Below are 16,793 nucleotides of genomic sequence, written 5' to 3' on the forward strand. Positions count from 1 at the left end.
TGAAGAGAAGAGAGAAGGACTTCTGAAATTTTTCTTGAATCTTGTCAGGTTTCAAAGAGTACAATCAGTTCAACCAAGGTCCGCCGTACCGGTACCGGTGGCGGCCCGGACCGGTCCGAAACCGGTGGCGTACCGGTCCGTACCGGTGGCGTATCGGTCCGTACCGATGGCGTACCGGTCCGAAATCGGTCCGAACCGGTCTGAACCGGTCCCGTACCGGTTCCGTACCGGTCCCGTACCGATTTTTCAACAGTAAACTACCGGTACCGGATTCCACGCTGATCCGGTACCGGTCCCAGGCCGGACCGGTACGTACCGGCCTGTACCGGCCGGTACGGACCGGTACGGCAGACCATGAGTTCAACCATTAGCCAATTTATGGTCATGGACAGTCCACAACAAGAAGCCATTGAGAGTGATTAAAAAAAAGTTGAAGATCATATATGTGGCACATGGTAGAACATCATCATGTATACCGACATGGGTAAATAGACGAATATGTGAATATGTGCGCTAAAAGGCTATTATATGTGAAACATTATAGTGTAGGATCTGATTTTGGTAGCCTTATAAGTTGTGATGGCTGTGCAATGAAGGGTGAAAAGGCAAGTGCAAATCTATTAACTAGGTGGCCATAAAATATGCAAGTTAATTCGATGGTTCATAGACTAAGTTGGGGAATTTAATTTTGGGTTGTGTCAAGCTACTTTGGCGGGTTAGCCTCATTAGAGTCTACACAATCTATTATGGAAAAGACCATTTTGTGATAATGCTCCATTGTTTCCAAATGGTCTACCTGGTTGATTAGTCATGAAAAATCACGAGGTGACCTGACATTGTCTAAAGCTTCAAAGATGATTAGGTTTTTGGTATTGGATGGTTGTTATGCTAGCCTGCTAGGTGAAGATTCCTTGTGCAAAAAGATCGGGCTACCATTATTTGGGCTCCCTAGATGAAAATATTCTTTTTTTTAGTTTTCCTTTTGTGTGTTTTTGGGTGGGAAGGTTGGGGGCAAGGTTCGCCGTTTTGGTACCGGACCCTATACCGGTGTCACACTAGCACTGTGTCGGTAGGTGGTACGGTACGCTCCGTACCACCTGGTTCGGGTCGTATGGCGAACCATGTTTGGGGAGGTGTTGCAACTTGGGTTTAGTATTTGTCTGAGCAATATTAAGAAAGATATGCTGCATCGGTATTAGGCTCCATGTCGGTGCCACCCTATTACTGTGTCGGTGCGCGCAATATGAGGATTGATTCGGTGTTCTGAGTGTCAGTACACCACATACTGGTACCGAACCGGTATGTATGGTATATCCTGTGCCACCTAGTTCGGTATGGTATGGTATACCTTGATATTAAGTTTGTGAGATCAAAGTGTGATGAACATCACACTGAAAGTCACAAGTGGTACCTTAGAAGTGTATGACCTGATCTACAGTCGCAAATTAATGCATGTTTTTAAAATTGAACCTTGTGATTGTTGTTTTCAGCATGACATGGGGAAAACATGTGCGTCTATTGGGCTAGGCTGAACAAATTCTAGAGGATGCCAGGGAGGATCTGCTGAAGTTCAGAAGATGTTACTGGAAGTTGAGTAAGGTTAAAGGAGCAGCCAGTTAGCTCCAAGTTCTAATTACTAAGATCCCCAATAAGTCCTAAAGGGCCAACTATGGGCTCCAAAGAGAGAGACTGGCTGAAGTCTACTTGTCACATATGGTCGTCTGCTTTTCTGGATTGGGCATGCCCCCAATTGTAGCTTATTGTATAATAACAAACCATGTGCCATTTGTTCTCCTAACCTTGCATTTTCCACAAGAACTTAACATGCTTATGAACTTAATTTTTTGGAAGCACTCTGTTCTTGTTCTTTCTTGAACTACATACTTTTGTTCAACCTGCAGGTTCTTGCCGATAAACTTCCAGAAGTGCTTGATTTTGACAAGGACCTTGTTAGCTTAGAATCTGCATCGAAGGTATCATTGTTTCTGCTTGGAATTTTTAGTTCATCACTAATTTTTGCTTGGCAACTGATTGGGTAGAACAACTGACTTGTACAGATACAATTGAAGATTTTGGCAGAGGAAATGCAAGCAATAAGCAAAGGACTAGAGAAAGTTGAACAAGAACTAACATCATCTGAAAATGATGGTCCTGTATCTGCTACTTTTCATAAGGTACAAGTGCATATAATCAGAAACTATTTACCTAACTCCTGATCTTTTGCTTCTGGGTTCTCAATCTATGATATTACATAATTATTTGCTGAAAAAAGGTCCTATCAAAATGTTTATATTGTTCTTCTTACCTACATGATGCTCCTAAATGAAGTCTCTGGATGTAAAGCTATCAAGAAAAGCAGTTTCTTGGAAAAAGACCATTCCATGTTGCCAAGGAGGAATCTGAACTTCTGAAGCGAAGCATGCACATCTCCCATGCTAAGTTATCCATATACAATAATTTGTCATTTTTTAAAATAAGAGGCCTCTCATGTCTCTTTTATTTTACTCATTTTATCAAACTGATGCAAGAATAAAAATTAGGACCTCCAATCATAAATGTTTGTACGTTCCAATCTACAATTGGTTGCAAGGTTTTTAAGTCGGTATTAGGCCTCATACTAGTAACTAATTGATATGGTACCTGATCGATATGGTAATGTACTCACCTATATGGACGAATGGTATGGTGTTGGGGTTGTCACAACACCTGTACCATATATCGGCATGGGGGCATACCAAACCCCCGTATTGTACCAAGTCAGTATTGTATGCTGCTTACCGCCCTGTGGAGTTGGTACTTAAAATACTTGGTCGTTCATTTATTATATGTATACATGCTTGCATTTATGCTTAGGAACTTCTGCACCGAACAAAAAACCCTGAATCTGGGAAAGCCTTACTGCATCTATAATATGGAAATAATTTCCTACATTTGTTATCAATCAATTTTCCTTTCCCCTCGAACAGATACACATTCTCTTGGAGTAAATTCAATTTCTATTCTGATTTCTTTCTTTATTCAATATTTTACAAACAATTGTTGAAAAAGTTGACTAACGTTTACAATAACATTGCAGTAAGTTTCATTGGATAGTGTTGCCAACTGCAATTATGCATGTATGACCATGAGAAAAGCATGATTGGATATGTTTTGGTTGGGCCTTTTAAGCACCTTGATGATGAATGATTATCAGTGATAAGACCAAATGAAAGCTCAATAAGGAAGAGATACTCATGTAAATTAATTGCACTATTTGTCATTATATTTATATCCATTCTCATATATACTGAATTTTAGATCCTTATTTTGCTAAATAATATATTATCAAATCTAGTACTAGATCAATGAAGCATGTTTGAGACATTTTACAATTCATGAGTGCATAAACCATGCATGTATAAAATAGTCTAAGATTGACTACACAATTTTTTCAGAAGCAAACAACACTGAATATAAAGAAGAGTAGTAATTTTTCTGACAAACAAGTCTGATATCCAGAATGAGATTGATAACAATAACCATAACCATCAAACTTTGCTACAACCATCTTGGTGTGACCTTGTGAACCTTATTTGCATATTATTACAGCTGAGTGTCACATCTGGTCTTTCCAACTGGACTTTGGTCTGCTGGTTGGCACCACTCTTATCAGTGCTGGAGTTGAGCCTGAATTTTTGTGCTTTCTTGTTTCTCCTTTGTTTGCATGTACACGTGCATTTGGGCGTGCATATGTATTTGCCTTTTTGTGTGTGTGTGCTGGGGGTGGGGGTGGGGGGGGTGGAGGGGGGGGGGGGGGGGGGGGGGAGGATTGCTAGGATGAACAGAAGGAGGAGGCTGGCCTGTAAACTCCTCAGTGACCTTCTTCTTCTATGTCCAAAAAATCTACAAAGATCCCATCTCATCACAATATTCTCTAGTCAGTAATGCATAAATTTTATGTTGCTTTGAACATTTGAATGATCTTATGAGGCACTGCTCTTTATATTTGTAGGCCCAAACTTGATTCATTGATTGGTCAAATTTCAATCACATGAACTTCTTAGAGGGTTGAAAATTTGTTTGAAAATTTGTTCACTCGCTACTTTTGTGAACAATTTGATGGAGATATGGTTGTAAGATCTGGTTTCTGAAATAGTTGTACTAGAATATTTATAGAAAGCCATATATGGGAAGAAAATAAAACTGAAGAAAAGTTGCCATGTTTGTTTCATACTGCACTACTGTCAATAATCTGAAAATCAGTTTTCCTACTCCTACATTCCTACAATAGACAAAATCCTGTCTATATTTCTTTTCTATGTTTTGTTCATCAGGTTTCTTTTTTTTCCTGTTGATGGAGTTTTGAAGAACATGAGGAAGGAAGCAAGAGTGTTCTACCCCCCAGTTCTAAATTAATGGTTTTGGATTTTTTTTCTCAATTATATACATCTAGATGCATTATAATTGAAGGATTGCAATCACCGAAGATTCCTCTCAAAACTCTACTAGCATGGACAAGTGACATTGTATCTCTTGGAGTTTACTTAAAGGAGACAACATAAGAGCTGGATTTGGGATTGGTAATTTAGGATTATAGCATGTGACCCATTGGAGGTTATGCAAGTACCCGATAGATGCTATAGTGTTAAAGGGGGCATCGTAATTGGGCGAGAATTGGAAAGGCATGGAAAAGAGATGGCCACATTCGGTGGGATGGGGTTCCGTGATCGTTCTTGTGTCATAACCAAAGGGTTTTTACAAAACTGGGGTTGGGGAGGGGTGCAGCCCCTCTTGCATATGTGGCTGCACTCCTGCCTCGGCCTTGGCCCTTTGTGGAGGTTCTAGGTTCATCCCCTAGAGGCAGCATTCTCACCATTATTCTCAATAGAAAGGATTTTCATCTGGTTTGATGGCAAGCTTTTCCACTTCAATTCTCACAAATTCCATCCATGTTGATTTAGGTCTTCTCTTCATCTTACTTAAACCTTTGGCACAGTTTTGATCACTATTTACTAAGGTCTTATTTATTTTATTTAATTTTTTCACTTGCTTATATTATCTTGCTCTAGTCTGTCATTTTGTTCTTAATGATTGCAACTCCAGCACCTCTTCTAATATGCTTATTCTTGATTCTATGATTCCTGCTTCCTAGCTTTGCCACATATCCTTAATCCAGTCTCATCTCTACCATGTCCTCCTTTGCTTGGGCCTTGTTATGACCCAAAGTCTTGAATCATATGTCATTACATGCTTATCATTATTGCACAAAATTTTATTGCAAAGTCATGAAGGCATATGTCTATCACAAAACATCCAAAAACATCTCTATATTCAACTCAATCACAATTCTGTTAGGCAAGTCTCCATCTTCTCACCATTCTTTTTATATATTATGGATCCAAGATAACTAAAATGACTCCACTAATATCCCTTGGTATCGCTTGGTCACCAATTTGTGTGTGGTACATTTGGTTTTCATTTTCATTTAGATTTTAATGCACTCTTTTGGTTCTATTGATTTTTGGCCCATATTGCTTTTCTCTATAATTATAGTTTAGTATTGAACTTTTCCTTCTCATCATTCAACACTATATCATGTGCAAAAGTTGTTGGCGAAATACATCCTCTTGAATATGATGCAGGGACCAAATAAAGCATGCATTGCCGGTTTTGTTCTCATTTTTGGTGATTATGATCAAGGGAAGCAAACTGATGGATATGAAGCAAGGTAAACACACCTAGGATTGTGAACTTTTCAACATTTGGATCAAAATGTTGATAAGCATGAGTCTGGTATCAATTCCTTGAAGGCTATCATGTTATATACTCAAGCAGTGGCAAGGAGCCTCTAAGAATGAAGATTTGGGGCTTTTGTCATGTATAAAATATCCTCTCACAAAGACCAAGGAGGTGATACTGAAGAAGTAGAAAATATGAGAGAGTATACAAAGAGAAATGAAGAAAGTATAGGTGTTTGGTCTGTTCTTGTGGCCAAAGAAACCACTCTCTTATTTGAAAATAGGGTATCCAGCTATCAGTGACTGAATAAGGTCCTGTTTGGGGGAGCTGTTAGTAGTAGAGCTTTTGGAAGTAGCGCTGTTGGAAGTAGAGCTGTTTGAAGCAGAGCGTTTATAAAAAGCTGTTTGCTGTTTGGTAACTATATTTCTAAAGTGCTGTGGCACTTTAACATGTGTTTGGTAAACAAACTGAGAAAGTACTTTTGTGTGACAAAATGACCATAAAGGACATTACCAGTATTATACAACAAAGCATAATAAAATATAATATGTATTAATACATAAATATATGATATAGTATAATATTAATGTAATGTAATATAATATAGTACTATAACATTATGTATTATAGAATAATAATTTAATATAATATTAAATTATTTAACATAACATATCAATGTATTATGATATAATGTAATATAATACTATATTTATAGTATAATATAATAATAAATATATAAAATATTATAATTATTAGTGTAAATTAATTTTTCATCCTTCTAATGACCATTTATCTCTCTAACAAATTTTCTAGCTAGATGATAAAATTGGTTAACAATTACTAATATTTATTTTTATTTATTTATTTAGATCAGATTATTTGCCACTCACTCATTATTTTTTATTTATTTTATTTATTTATTTATTTATTATTTTATTTCATTGAAATATAGAGGGGTCGCCGGCCATGGGTGGTGGCCGGCATGGTGGCTGCCACCGTGGGCAGCCACGAGCTCCCAAAACAAAAAAGAAAAAAGAAAGAAGAAGAAGAAGAAGAAGAAGAAACAGAGGCGGCGGCGTTGAGAGGAAGAAGAAGATAGAGGGGGAGGGAGAGGATGGGTGAGAGAGGAAGAGGCGGGATGAGGATTTTGGGGGAAAAATATGATTTAAATGGGGGTATTTTGGTCCAAAAAACAGCTTTCCGACAAAGCTGAAAACAACATTTTCGGAAAGCTCCAAACTGGAGCTTCTCCCCAAAAGCTTTTTCAGCTTCCCGCAAAAGCTGAAACAGTTTTCCGAAAATTTTACCAAACACCATTTTTTATCTAAAAGTACTTTTGGAGGGCCAGAAAGTGCTTTTTGGCCCTCCAAAAGCTCCCCCAAACAGGGCCTAAGTAGGCTGGACTTCATAGCTATAAAACTGATCATGCATCATTTATCTGCAACTGTCAATGCTTATTCTGACTAGAATTGATAATAATAAATGTAAATCAAGAAGGAATATGTGCATAGAAAACAACAATAAGTAGTATGTCCATGCGTGTATATATTTTTGGGTGCATATTGCAGGTGTGCCAGTGTGTTGGTGGCACAAATACATAACCCCAAGCAGATGCTTTCTGTGTAAAAGTACTGCCAACACATGTATCTGTTAATAATGGGGCAGGCTGCTAGCATCATACCGAACACTAGCAGATATACCGGTCTTGCATTAGTTGCATACCGCACTTTAAAGGATATCACCAAAGAGATTATAAATTGAATACCATATATCAGGCCTTGGTATGTACAGAATGATGTGTTAATAGCAGCAACCACCTCTTTTATGATAATTCTTTGAAATCATGTTCTAGTCTTGATCCAGACAAACATGAATGTACCTAGATTCAGTCTACATATCTGAAAGCGTTAGAGGCTGTTCCTTCGAATTTCAGCCAGGAGCATGGAGCCCAGGAATGAAGCTTTGGGCTTTTGTCTTGCACACCAGGGATAGACAAAACTGAAGAGGATGGAATAAAAGGAAAGATGATATATAGGAGATAGAAGAAGTGGTTTAAAAATAAAACAACCTTTTATTAATGGCTCGATAATGGACAAAATACCAGTTCGTCTCAGGGGCAGCCTGCTATTAGATGTAAACATGATATTTTGGATCCAAAACAAACTGTTTAAGGCCAAAAAAGCATAAAATCAATGACAGTAGATACATTCTTAAAACATTCTTAAAACATTCTTAAAACATGATCAAGTGCATGTTCTTTAGATACATTCTTAAAACATGATCAAGTGCATGTTCTATGAAAGTAGATAGATTTTATTGCTTTACAAGTATATGTTCCTCTTCTTATAAGTTTTTCTGCAACACTAAATAAACATTTAATTTCAGACTTTGAAGGAGTTCCTTGTTGTTGCTGAAGCTGAAGTGAGATCCTTAATTTCTCTTTATTCTGGGGTGGTATGTTTTAAAATTGCTGCTTATCTGTGATAACACTTCAACAAGAAACAAGTGTTTTTAGTACTTGATGAATTTCTGGTTGTTATGCAGGGTAGAAATGCAGATGCATTGGCTCTTTATTTTGGGGAAGATCCTGCACGTTGCCCATTTGAGCAAGGTGATTTTGATTGAATTCTTTTTGTATAAAACTTGCATAGTATCATTAGCAACTCTATAACATTTTCTCAATTTTTAAGTTTCTTTGTATTTATAATTTGATTTTTGTATTTGAATTTGTTAACTTTTTTTTAAGTACATGTTCTGTCACTTAATTTCAGGAAGTCCTTTAGCAAAAGGTTTTTGTAATACTTGATAATTGCTGCTCTTTCTTGTTAAGGTTACATGTGTATTAGGGACTTGTAATTGATGGTAAGGCATGTAAGTGTCTGTCATACTTAACATATAATTGAAATGCCATGTCCCTTGATGTTCATGCAGCAGGTATCTCATTCTTCAGATTCATATATTACCATTGCTGTAATAAAAGCATTTTAGATCTTAATATATGTTATCACTTCTATTATTAAGCTTCATACTGACATGTATACAGTAACTATGAATATCATAAAATGAAAGGTTTCCCTTAAATAGATATGGCTGAGATGTAACTCAGAGCAGTCATTTTCATGTTCTTGTCTCTTTTATGCATGATAATAGATGCAGAGATGTCTGGTATATCAGATGAGTTGCGGAGGCGGAGGTGCCCATATGTTCACCACGTATCCTTGAGAGTAGAGGGGGAAATTTAAAAGAGAATAAATGTTTGAAGTAGATGTGTGGGTTTTTGATCTTGGAAAATGAAGAGGGGCAAGATACATAGGTGCATGACAAGAAAGGATAATACCATAATTTTTCTATAAAGAATATCTCCTACTGAAATGTATATCACAACATCCAGAATAATAATCTTAAATATGAAATTATATTATTTGCAACATTAGTTCTTTAAAGATAACACTACAAGAGTACAGGATATATAGTACATCTTGTTTACTCTGTTCTTTAAGGAGAACTGGGAGTCACGTACTAATGTTTGACAAAGCCTTGGAGAAATCAATACCATTAAGAATTTCTCTTACTGAAATATATATCATAAATTTTCTAAAAACATTATTATAACTTAATTCCCACCACAACCTATCAGTGCTTCCTGACTAAGAATAGAGCAAAACTTTCCGATTTGGACCCAGAAAATGAAAATTTTATGGCAACTCAAATCAACACCGCTTCTAGGCACAGTGGGAGAATTGTATTTTCAGCAGGACATCTTAGAGAAATGGCCATAATTCCTTTCTATTATGAGTAATTCCAGATACATTCAGAAGCTCTTTCCACACTTTGTTTTGCCAGAGTAGTTTTATCTTCAAAATTCTTCATGATTTTCTTCTGATCAAACAAGCATTTAGCTGGTCTTTAGCTTGGGATCTGGCCAATTTGGTGCCTTCGCACCAAAGGATGAGTTCATGAATGGGTACGGTAGAAGTGTATGCACTAGATGAGGATAAGGTCACAAAGTACCAACTAGGATGTGGGGAAAATTTGCAAGAAAAATCTGCAAAGGCCCTAGTAAAGAGGGAAACATAGATTTTATGTCAAAGGTTTAAGAAAGGATGAGGAAGGACTCGAGATAACATGGATGGATCTTTTTAGAAAGGATTTAGGAAGGCTTGCAATAGCAGAAGATCTAACTATTATTAGGAAAGGATGGGTGGTGCAAATAGTTCATAGAAAGCTTCTGGTATGGTTCTGTAATGAAGCTGTTGTAAGTGGGAGGGCACAGTTGAAGGTTTATCTTCAAATGGTTAAAACAAAATAATAGCACACAATTTTCTCAAAGGGGCTCCTAAAAATAGTGCCAAATGATAGTATAGACTCTTTGAGTAGGGTACTTGCTTCTAGTAGGTTGCTGAGATGAATCTTGATAATTTATGATTGTCACATGAGCTTTATTATGCTGGAGTACTCAATGGAGATGATAGCCACGATATTACTGCCTTGGGGTAACTGCACATGCTCGGTAATTATGAAATATCGCATGATCAATCCAAGCTTTACTATGTCATGATGGAGGATACCAAGGACTTTTCTGTGGATAATATCTATCTTTGACACATAATGCAGACACTCAGCATGGTTGAATGTTTGTGCTTGAGGTGCTGAGGTTCATCTTCATATATCCATTTTCTATTAATTTTACTCCTCTTGGTTGTCTCTGTTAGAAAGAGAGAGAGAGAGAGAGAGAGAGAGAGAGGAGGAGGAGGAGGAGGAGGGGGTGTTAACCTAGATGAAGATTCATATGAATGAAATATTTCAAGGTTACAAGTTTTCTGCGAGACCTTTTGTAAGATGACAGAAGCAACCATCCATTAAATACCCCTTCCTATGGATCTGAACATGCATTGAATATACTGGGTACTGAGGTACTATTTAACTGTGATGTGTCACTGTGTAGCATGGTACTTTAGTTCATACATACAGAATCTTTGTTCGTGTGACAACAAGAACTTTTAATTTCCCTTATTTAACAGCTGATATAGGGACAGAAAATATAATGCTTAGAAATATTCACATGTTGAGCTTTTTTGGTTCTCTAGAATTAAAATGAATCATACCATGTCTGATGTTCATATTGGTTTTGGTTACTCTAAACCTAAAATATTAGGACTCATGACATGGCTGGATGTAATATACATTGCCACTGAATCTTTTTTGAGAAACCTTTTGCTATTGATCTTATTTACGAAAATAAGATGTGGAGAAATTTTGAGCAAAAACATAGATGGCATCTTTGAACTAAAGAACAAGCACATAATTATCATATAACATTTTTAATAATTAGATGGAAACTTTGGTTTCTGACCTTTATTATTTTGTGAGTGTTAATTTTTGTGATCGTTGGTTATGGAAACAGGAAGTTCCTAAACCCTAGATGTCTACTTATTGGGTATGTGGTGGACACTGTATTATCCCTATTGTGTTTATCCAGCAATCCTTCAAAATTGTGCTCAAACCATAATTAAATAGCTCAGAGAACTACAAAAGGTTGTGGCAGTGGCAGTAAGGAATATGGGTGCTCACAGAACACCTCTGCAACCTTAGGTGTCAAAGGGCTGGATCCATGTTTCCAAGTAGTAGGGGAAGTGGGAAAGAGTATTGCAAGGCAACCTTGAGTTTTATCTTGCCCTTGTGTGTCAAATCTTCATCTTTTGTTGTTCTTCCAGCACCATGTTAATTTGTGTCCATGTATTTCCAATGTTACTGACTAGGATCATGAAATGAGAAAAAGAAGGTTACAATTTATCATTGTAATTGATGAATGACATCATAAAGTGAAACAAAAGTTTTGTTTCATAGAACTAATAAAGTCCGGTCATTGGGTTGAGGTAGCCTCCTGTATTGGGTAGTTAGGCACATCTCCAATTTGACCTGACCCTCTAGTTGGCCACAGTGTCCAGCTTATACACAGCATTCTGTCAACCTGTTAAGAGTTGATGGGCTTGCTTTACCTCATCTGACCTCTCTCAACAATGTAATTGGTGGGAAAAATGATGTTCAGAATATGGCTATTAGGAAAAAAAGGTATAAACATCTTGCAGACCAAAGGTACAAGTGTAGGTATAGTAACACTAAATGACTATATAGTTAGTTACAAGACTGGATGTAGTACAAAATCATATACATAATTGTTATGCTTTAGCTTTTGACAAAAGATTTTTCCTGCCAATGCAGAATAGAGAAATTTGAAATGCCATTGCGCAAAAGGGTGCCCTGAGCATGATCAATAAAATAGGTTTACTTGTTGGTGCCTCTCCGGCATGACATTTAATTCAACATTATTTGACCGGACTTGGCCCAACCACTCATTATACTAATGTGAAATTGTGGATTGGCTTGTTTAGAACTCAGTGCAGGTTCCCTGACTCAATCCCACAGTGAGAAAGGCTGTATGACTCAAACCTAAATCAAATTGGATTTGATGAAATACTGTGACTATTACTCAGAACCATTTGTTATTTATAGCATCAAGTGGATTTCTATTGAACCACTTTTTCATTATCTGGAAAAACTAACAAATGGATGAGGAGACAGATTTAGCATATAGTTGTAAACTTGTAATTGTTCATCTCAATTGGAAAATAGGTAGAAAGTCAGGTGAAAGTTCTTGGGAAAAAAAGTTGGGTGTTCTAGGTTGTTTTCTTGTCGGAACTTGTAACAACTGTTTGTAGCAAGAATTGCTGAATCGAGCTGAACCAGCCGGTTCCGCCTGAACCGGCCGGTTTAGCCTGAACCGAGCCTACTCGGTCTCCGACCGGGTCGGTTCTCCAATTGGATGTGACTGGAACTGGCCGGAATTAGACGGTTCTGTCCGGTTTGACTCGGATTAGGTGTGAAAAGAGAGAGCTATATATATATATATATATATATATATATATATATATATATATATATATAAATTAGGGCATGCCGGTCAGTGAACCAGCAATTCCGGTTCGGTACTGATTTGGTTCGGTTCTAAATGGTACCGAACTGTACCGGTACGGATCTCGGTACCTGTTCGACGAACCTTGGCTTGTAGTATTGAGAGGCTCTATTGTATGTAGTATGTACAATTGTTTATGAAAGCCATTCTGGTCCTTTTTCTGGATGTTTTGCTCTTGAAGTTCTAATCTGACATCTTTTTTACTTCTTTTCCTTTTTAAAGGAGATTTCACTAATTCTTTTCCAACACGTGTGCATTGCCTTGTTGCTTGTTGGCATGGCTCTATTTCATCTTGATAAAGTGGGTAAATTGAGGCAAGGAAATTCCTCTTGTTTGGAATATTGTCAACAACAAGCATTGCAGAATGGAATAAAAAATAGGAGTTTTTTATTTCTTATTGCAACAAACAAGAAACAAGAAGGAGCAGCAATACTCAAGCTCCTGATATCATGGCAGTTTTGGTACTGGGTGCAATCAAAAGTCTCCTGAAGAAAAAGTTGTGCTCAGTCTGTTGACAATGTGCGCATAAGACAATAAATGACTTGTGATTGGTACAGTTAACAAGGCATATGCCAATGGGGAGCAGACCTTCTGACAGTTGCAGTTATATAGCAGTAATATCCCAGCAAGATTTTCTGTAGGTTTTAGGCTGTTAAAACTTGTTTGAATAAACTGGAGAGAGCTTGTCAGAGTTACTGGCTTATTTCTATGAGTAAGTTAATATATCAAGTCAATTTGGTTACCTTTTATATAAAATGGGTTTCATGGAAGGCTTAAAGAATAAAATGTTGTGTGGTAAAAAAAAATTAAGAGAACACATAGAGGTATGCTTCTAAATTTCATCATGCCAGGTACATTTTATATTCTAAGGTTATGTCTACTATAGGATTCATTGTGTTTCTATATTCACCTGCTTGTGTGAATGGCGTATGTCTTTCCTTCAGTCACACACACTTCACCGCTCAGGAAATTTCTGGATTGCCCTTGTAAGATTATCAAAAAACAATTTAGAACCTACAATTCTTGGATGCATACTTTGTGAATGTTTTTATATTGGCCTTTTTCTGTTAACCTAGTTTATTTATCAGCATTTTTGGCATTGCTTCTGGTCTGGTCTTTCACAGCCTCTATGATTATCAAGTGCCAGCTGGTCATTTAGAATCTTCTTGGCAAGTCCGTATAACTTCATTCCTAATTGATTTTTATTACTTGTTTTTAATATCTTTTGCAGTTGTCTCCACACTTCTCAACTTCACGAAAATGTTTGGACGTGCTCACGGGGATAACTGCAAGCGGCTAGAGCTGGAGAAGAAGAAAGCTCAGAAGGAGGCAGATAATGAAAAATTGAAGCTGGCTTCTCAAAAGAGGGAAACAGAAAATACATTGCGGCCTCCAATTAGAAGTGGAGAAACTCAATAATCAAAAGCCTATGCAACTAACAATTGAATAATTATTCCATTCCATAGAAAAAATAACTCCTGCTCCATGACCAGGCACCGACAATATGGTTGAAATAGAGAAAGTTAAAAATCAGAGATTAATAAAATTGGATGGACAAAATATTGTCCAATGTAGAGGTAAGTGTTATTACCACAATTTTCGCAATATGCAGTTGCTTATTCTTTTATTTGATCACATTAATTCAATTCTGCTGTCCAACTTTCACGTGCAGCTTGTCTGAGAAAAAGGGATGGATAGTTCAGAGAAAGCCCCACCTTGTAACATGTATATTAACTGGAATCCATTCACTGTAAGATATTGCAAAGTAGAGCTCTATATGTTTGTTTTATCAGAATTTTTTCCCCATATGTACCTTTCGTATATATTTTTTGTTTGTTTCTGATAGAGCATGTACAGTAATTGGACAAAATGTAAACTAGAGAGCTATCATTCTTTACTTTTATCTCCACAAACCTAAGCTACATTAAGTTCAACCGAAGTCCCTTGAGGGTTGTCTTTCTTCAGCGAATTAAATTATCATGCGAGGTAGAACCAGCATTGAAGTTGAGTTGGGACATGATCCACTGCAATCACAGACTGCAGGCAAAGCTCTCTGAGTTTTGCATGGATGAGTTTTACATGGACTATTGGCATTCTAGTTGGAAGAATTGGAACTGCAACATCGATCCATGAACAAATTCAGGCAGAAGGGAATGCGATTGCAGCTCGCTGGGATTCGAAGTGTTCTCAAAGTTCTCATTGAATGTCTACTAAGCCATAATCACCTTGTTCTCCATGGGGGTTGAAAAATTATGCCATTCAAAGTGTATCAAAAATTCAAGGATTCATGATTTATTCATGAATCATAAATTGCTGTTATTTACCATCCATGAGGCATTAAGGAAAATCCTTTCTTTCATTTACATTTTTCTTATATTTTAATTACTGACAGATCAAACTCTTCCTATGTTTATAGCAAAGTTTTGCATTACATTTGGAAAATCCTTTCTTTCAAATGACGTCTATTTTGATTCATCTATACAACTTCCTAGCATTATCCTAATGCTGAAATACATGGTGTGCCGTCTATATCAGGTTCCACATCTCCTGACCATCCTCATATTTTGACCATAACCATCAAGCTTTGCTTCAATATTTATGATTTGGTTTCATTTCATTTTTTGAGTTTCTTTTTTTGATTTATTGCCAACATACACTTAAAGCTTTCCCTAATTTCATCCAGAATCGGGACCAAAAATGAGGTTTTTATCTCTCGCATTTCTTGACAGGAATAAAAAAAATGAAATTTGAAATATTTTGGGGTTCTGCGAGTGCATGAAATGAAATTCGGGTGCCATGCATAAAGTCATATAAATAGTTACAGGTGAAACACATCCTCCAAATATTTGGGAAAAGGTCAGCCACAAACTAACAATTTGTTTGTTCTCTAGTTTACCTTGCTATTTTTCAGGTGTTCATATTTTTTGCTTATTAGGATCATGTCACAAATTTATTTTAGGTGGGTTCAGAAAGAGGTATTAATTTCATATTTTGCAATTGGCCGGACAAACAGCATGACACAGTTTAATGAGTGAACTGCTCACTATCATTGCAAATCTCTTTTTAAGCAGTGATATAGACTCCATATCAAGGTACATCACATTGTACCAAATCGGATGGTTACCATCTGATTCGATTCTAATATATGGTACAGAAGATATACCGAGTTTTGGTACATTGAACCGGCTACCGTGCCATATGCATCAACAGAGCGGTATTGGTACGGAGTCTCGTAGCAAAATAGTATATTTTGCTCCATATATTTATATATACACACACACTAGAAATGAAGCTTTCAGAGTACTTTAACAGTTAAAAACTTCTGCATGTTCTTGCTCTCCCCGTCTGACGACTACGAAGGCCTTGTGGGTCTTCCTTGAGGTGGTCGCTCCGGCAGCATGACCTTCTCTTCCTTGGACTGTTTGGCTTCAACAGTTTGATGGTGCACATAGAAAGAAAGAACGGAATGGAGGAGCTTATTCTACGAGCCCTTTTTGGAGGAGGAACAAAAGGTATGGTGCAACTGATTGCATTAAATGGACTGCATAGTTAAAATAGTACAATGATCTAAAGAAATGACCAGTGATTGGATCAACCCAATCGTACGAGGAGGGCCGGATATATCTTATAGGAGATTTGTTAGGTACATACAATTATTTATCCACTAAATCGTCATGGAATTAACTGAAACCACAGAGTTTGCCATAGCATTCTAAATATCTAAGCCCCAATATATTTAAGATATATATGAAACATGAAAAGGAAATGCATGTTTTTCCTCAAGAAAAGAAAAGAAAAGAGAAGGAGATGCTGTACGTTGGACTATCTCCCAAGACTATAAAAGACACTGAACCCCCTTGTAACATTGTATTAAATAACTTCATACTGAAAAGTGAATATAAGGGTATAATTTTTCTTTTTAGTTTATAATTTAGAGGAATATGGTGGGAATGCCATTACTGGGTTAGAACCAAGAACATCCAACGGTGCATGCACCAAAAAGAGGTGCTGAGTTAGTTAGGCTGGGCTTCCATTTATCCCAGTCCTTTTAAAAATTCTCAAAAAAAAAAAAAAAGCTTTATACAAATTTTGAACATCATGC

The 16,793-nt window shown here is 36.9% G+C and overlaps 1 protein-coding gene across 3 annotated transcripts in view; it reads left to right on the plus strand.

Moving 5' to 3' along the window:
* The window catches only part of LOC103714241 (formin-like protein 17), a 36,769-nt gene extending 21,715 nt beyond the window's left edge, over positions 1 to 15,054 (plus strand). For 2 of the 3 annotated variants that reach the window (XM_039126291.1, XM_017844542.3), the window contains 6 exons: positions 1,902 to 1,973; positions 2,058 to 2,174; positions 8,104 to 8,172; positions 8,263 to 8,329; positions 13,923 to 14,268; positions 14,364 to 15,054. In XM_039126291.1, the coding sequence (XP_038982219.1) occupies positions 1,902 to 1,973; positions 2,058 to 2,174; positions 8,104 to 8,172; positions 8,263 to 8,329; positions 13,923 to 14,110 (513 nt within the window). In that variant the 3' untranslated portion in view covers positions 14,111 to 14,268; positions 14,364 to 15,054. Of the gene's footprint in view, positions 1 to 1,901; positions 1,974 to 2,057; positions 2,175 to 2,328; positions 3,236 to 8,103; positions 8,173 to 8,262; positions 8,330 to 13,922; positions 14,269 to 14,363 lie in introns of those variants that run through there. The other variant, XM_039126292.1, reaches the window with a different exon arrangement.
* Positions 15,055 to 16,793: the final 1,739 nt, after the last annotated feature.

The sequence above is a fragment of the Phoenix dactylifera genome, chromosome 1, assembly GCF_009389715.1.
Source record: "Phoenix dactylifera cultivar Barhee BC4 chromosome 1, palm_55x_up_171113_PBpolish2nd_filt_p, whole genome shotgun sequence".
Taxonomy (NCBI): Eukaryota; Viridiplantae; Streptophyta; class Magnoliopsida; order Arecales; family Arecaceae; genus Phoenix; species Phoenix dactylifera.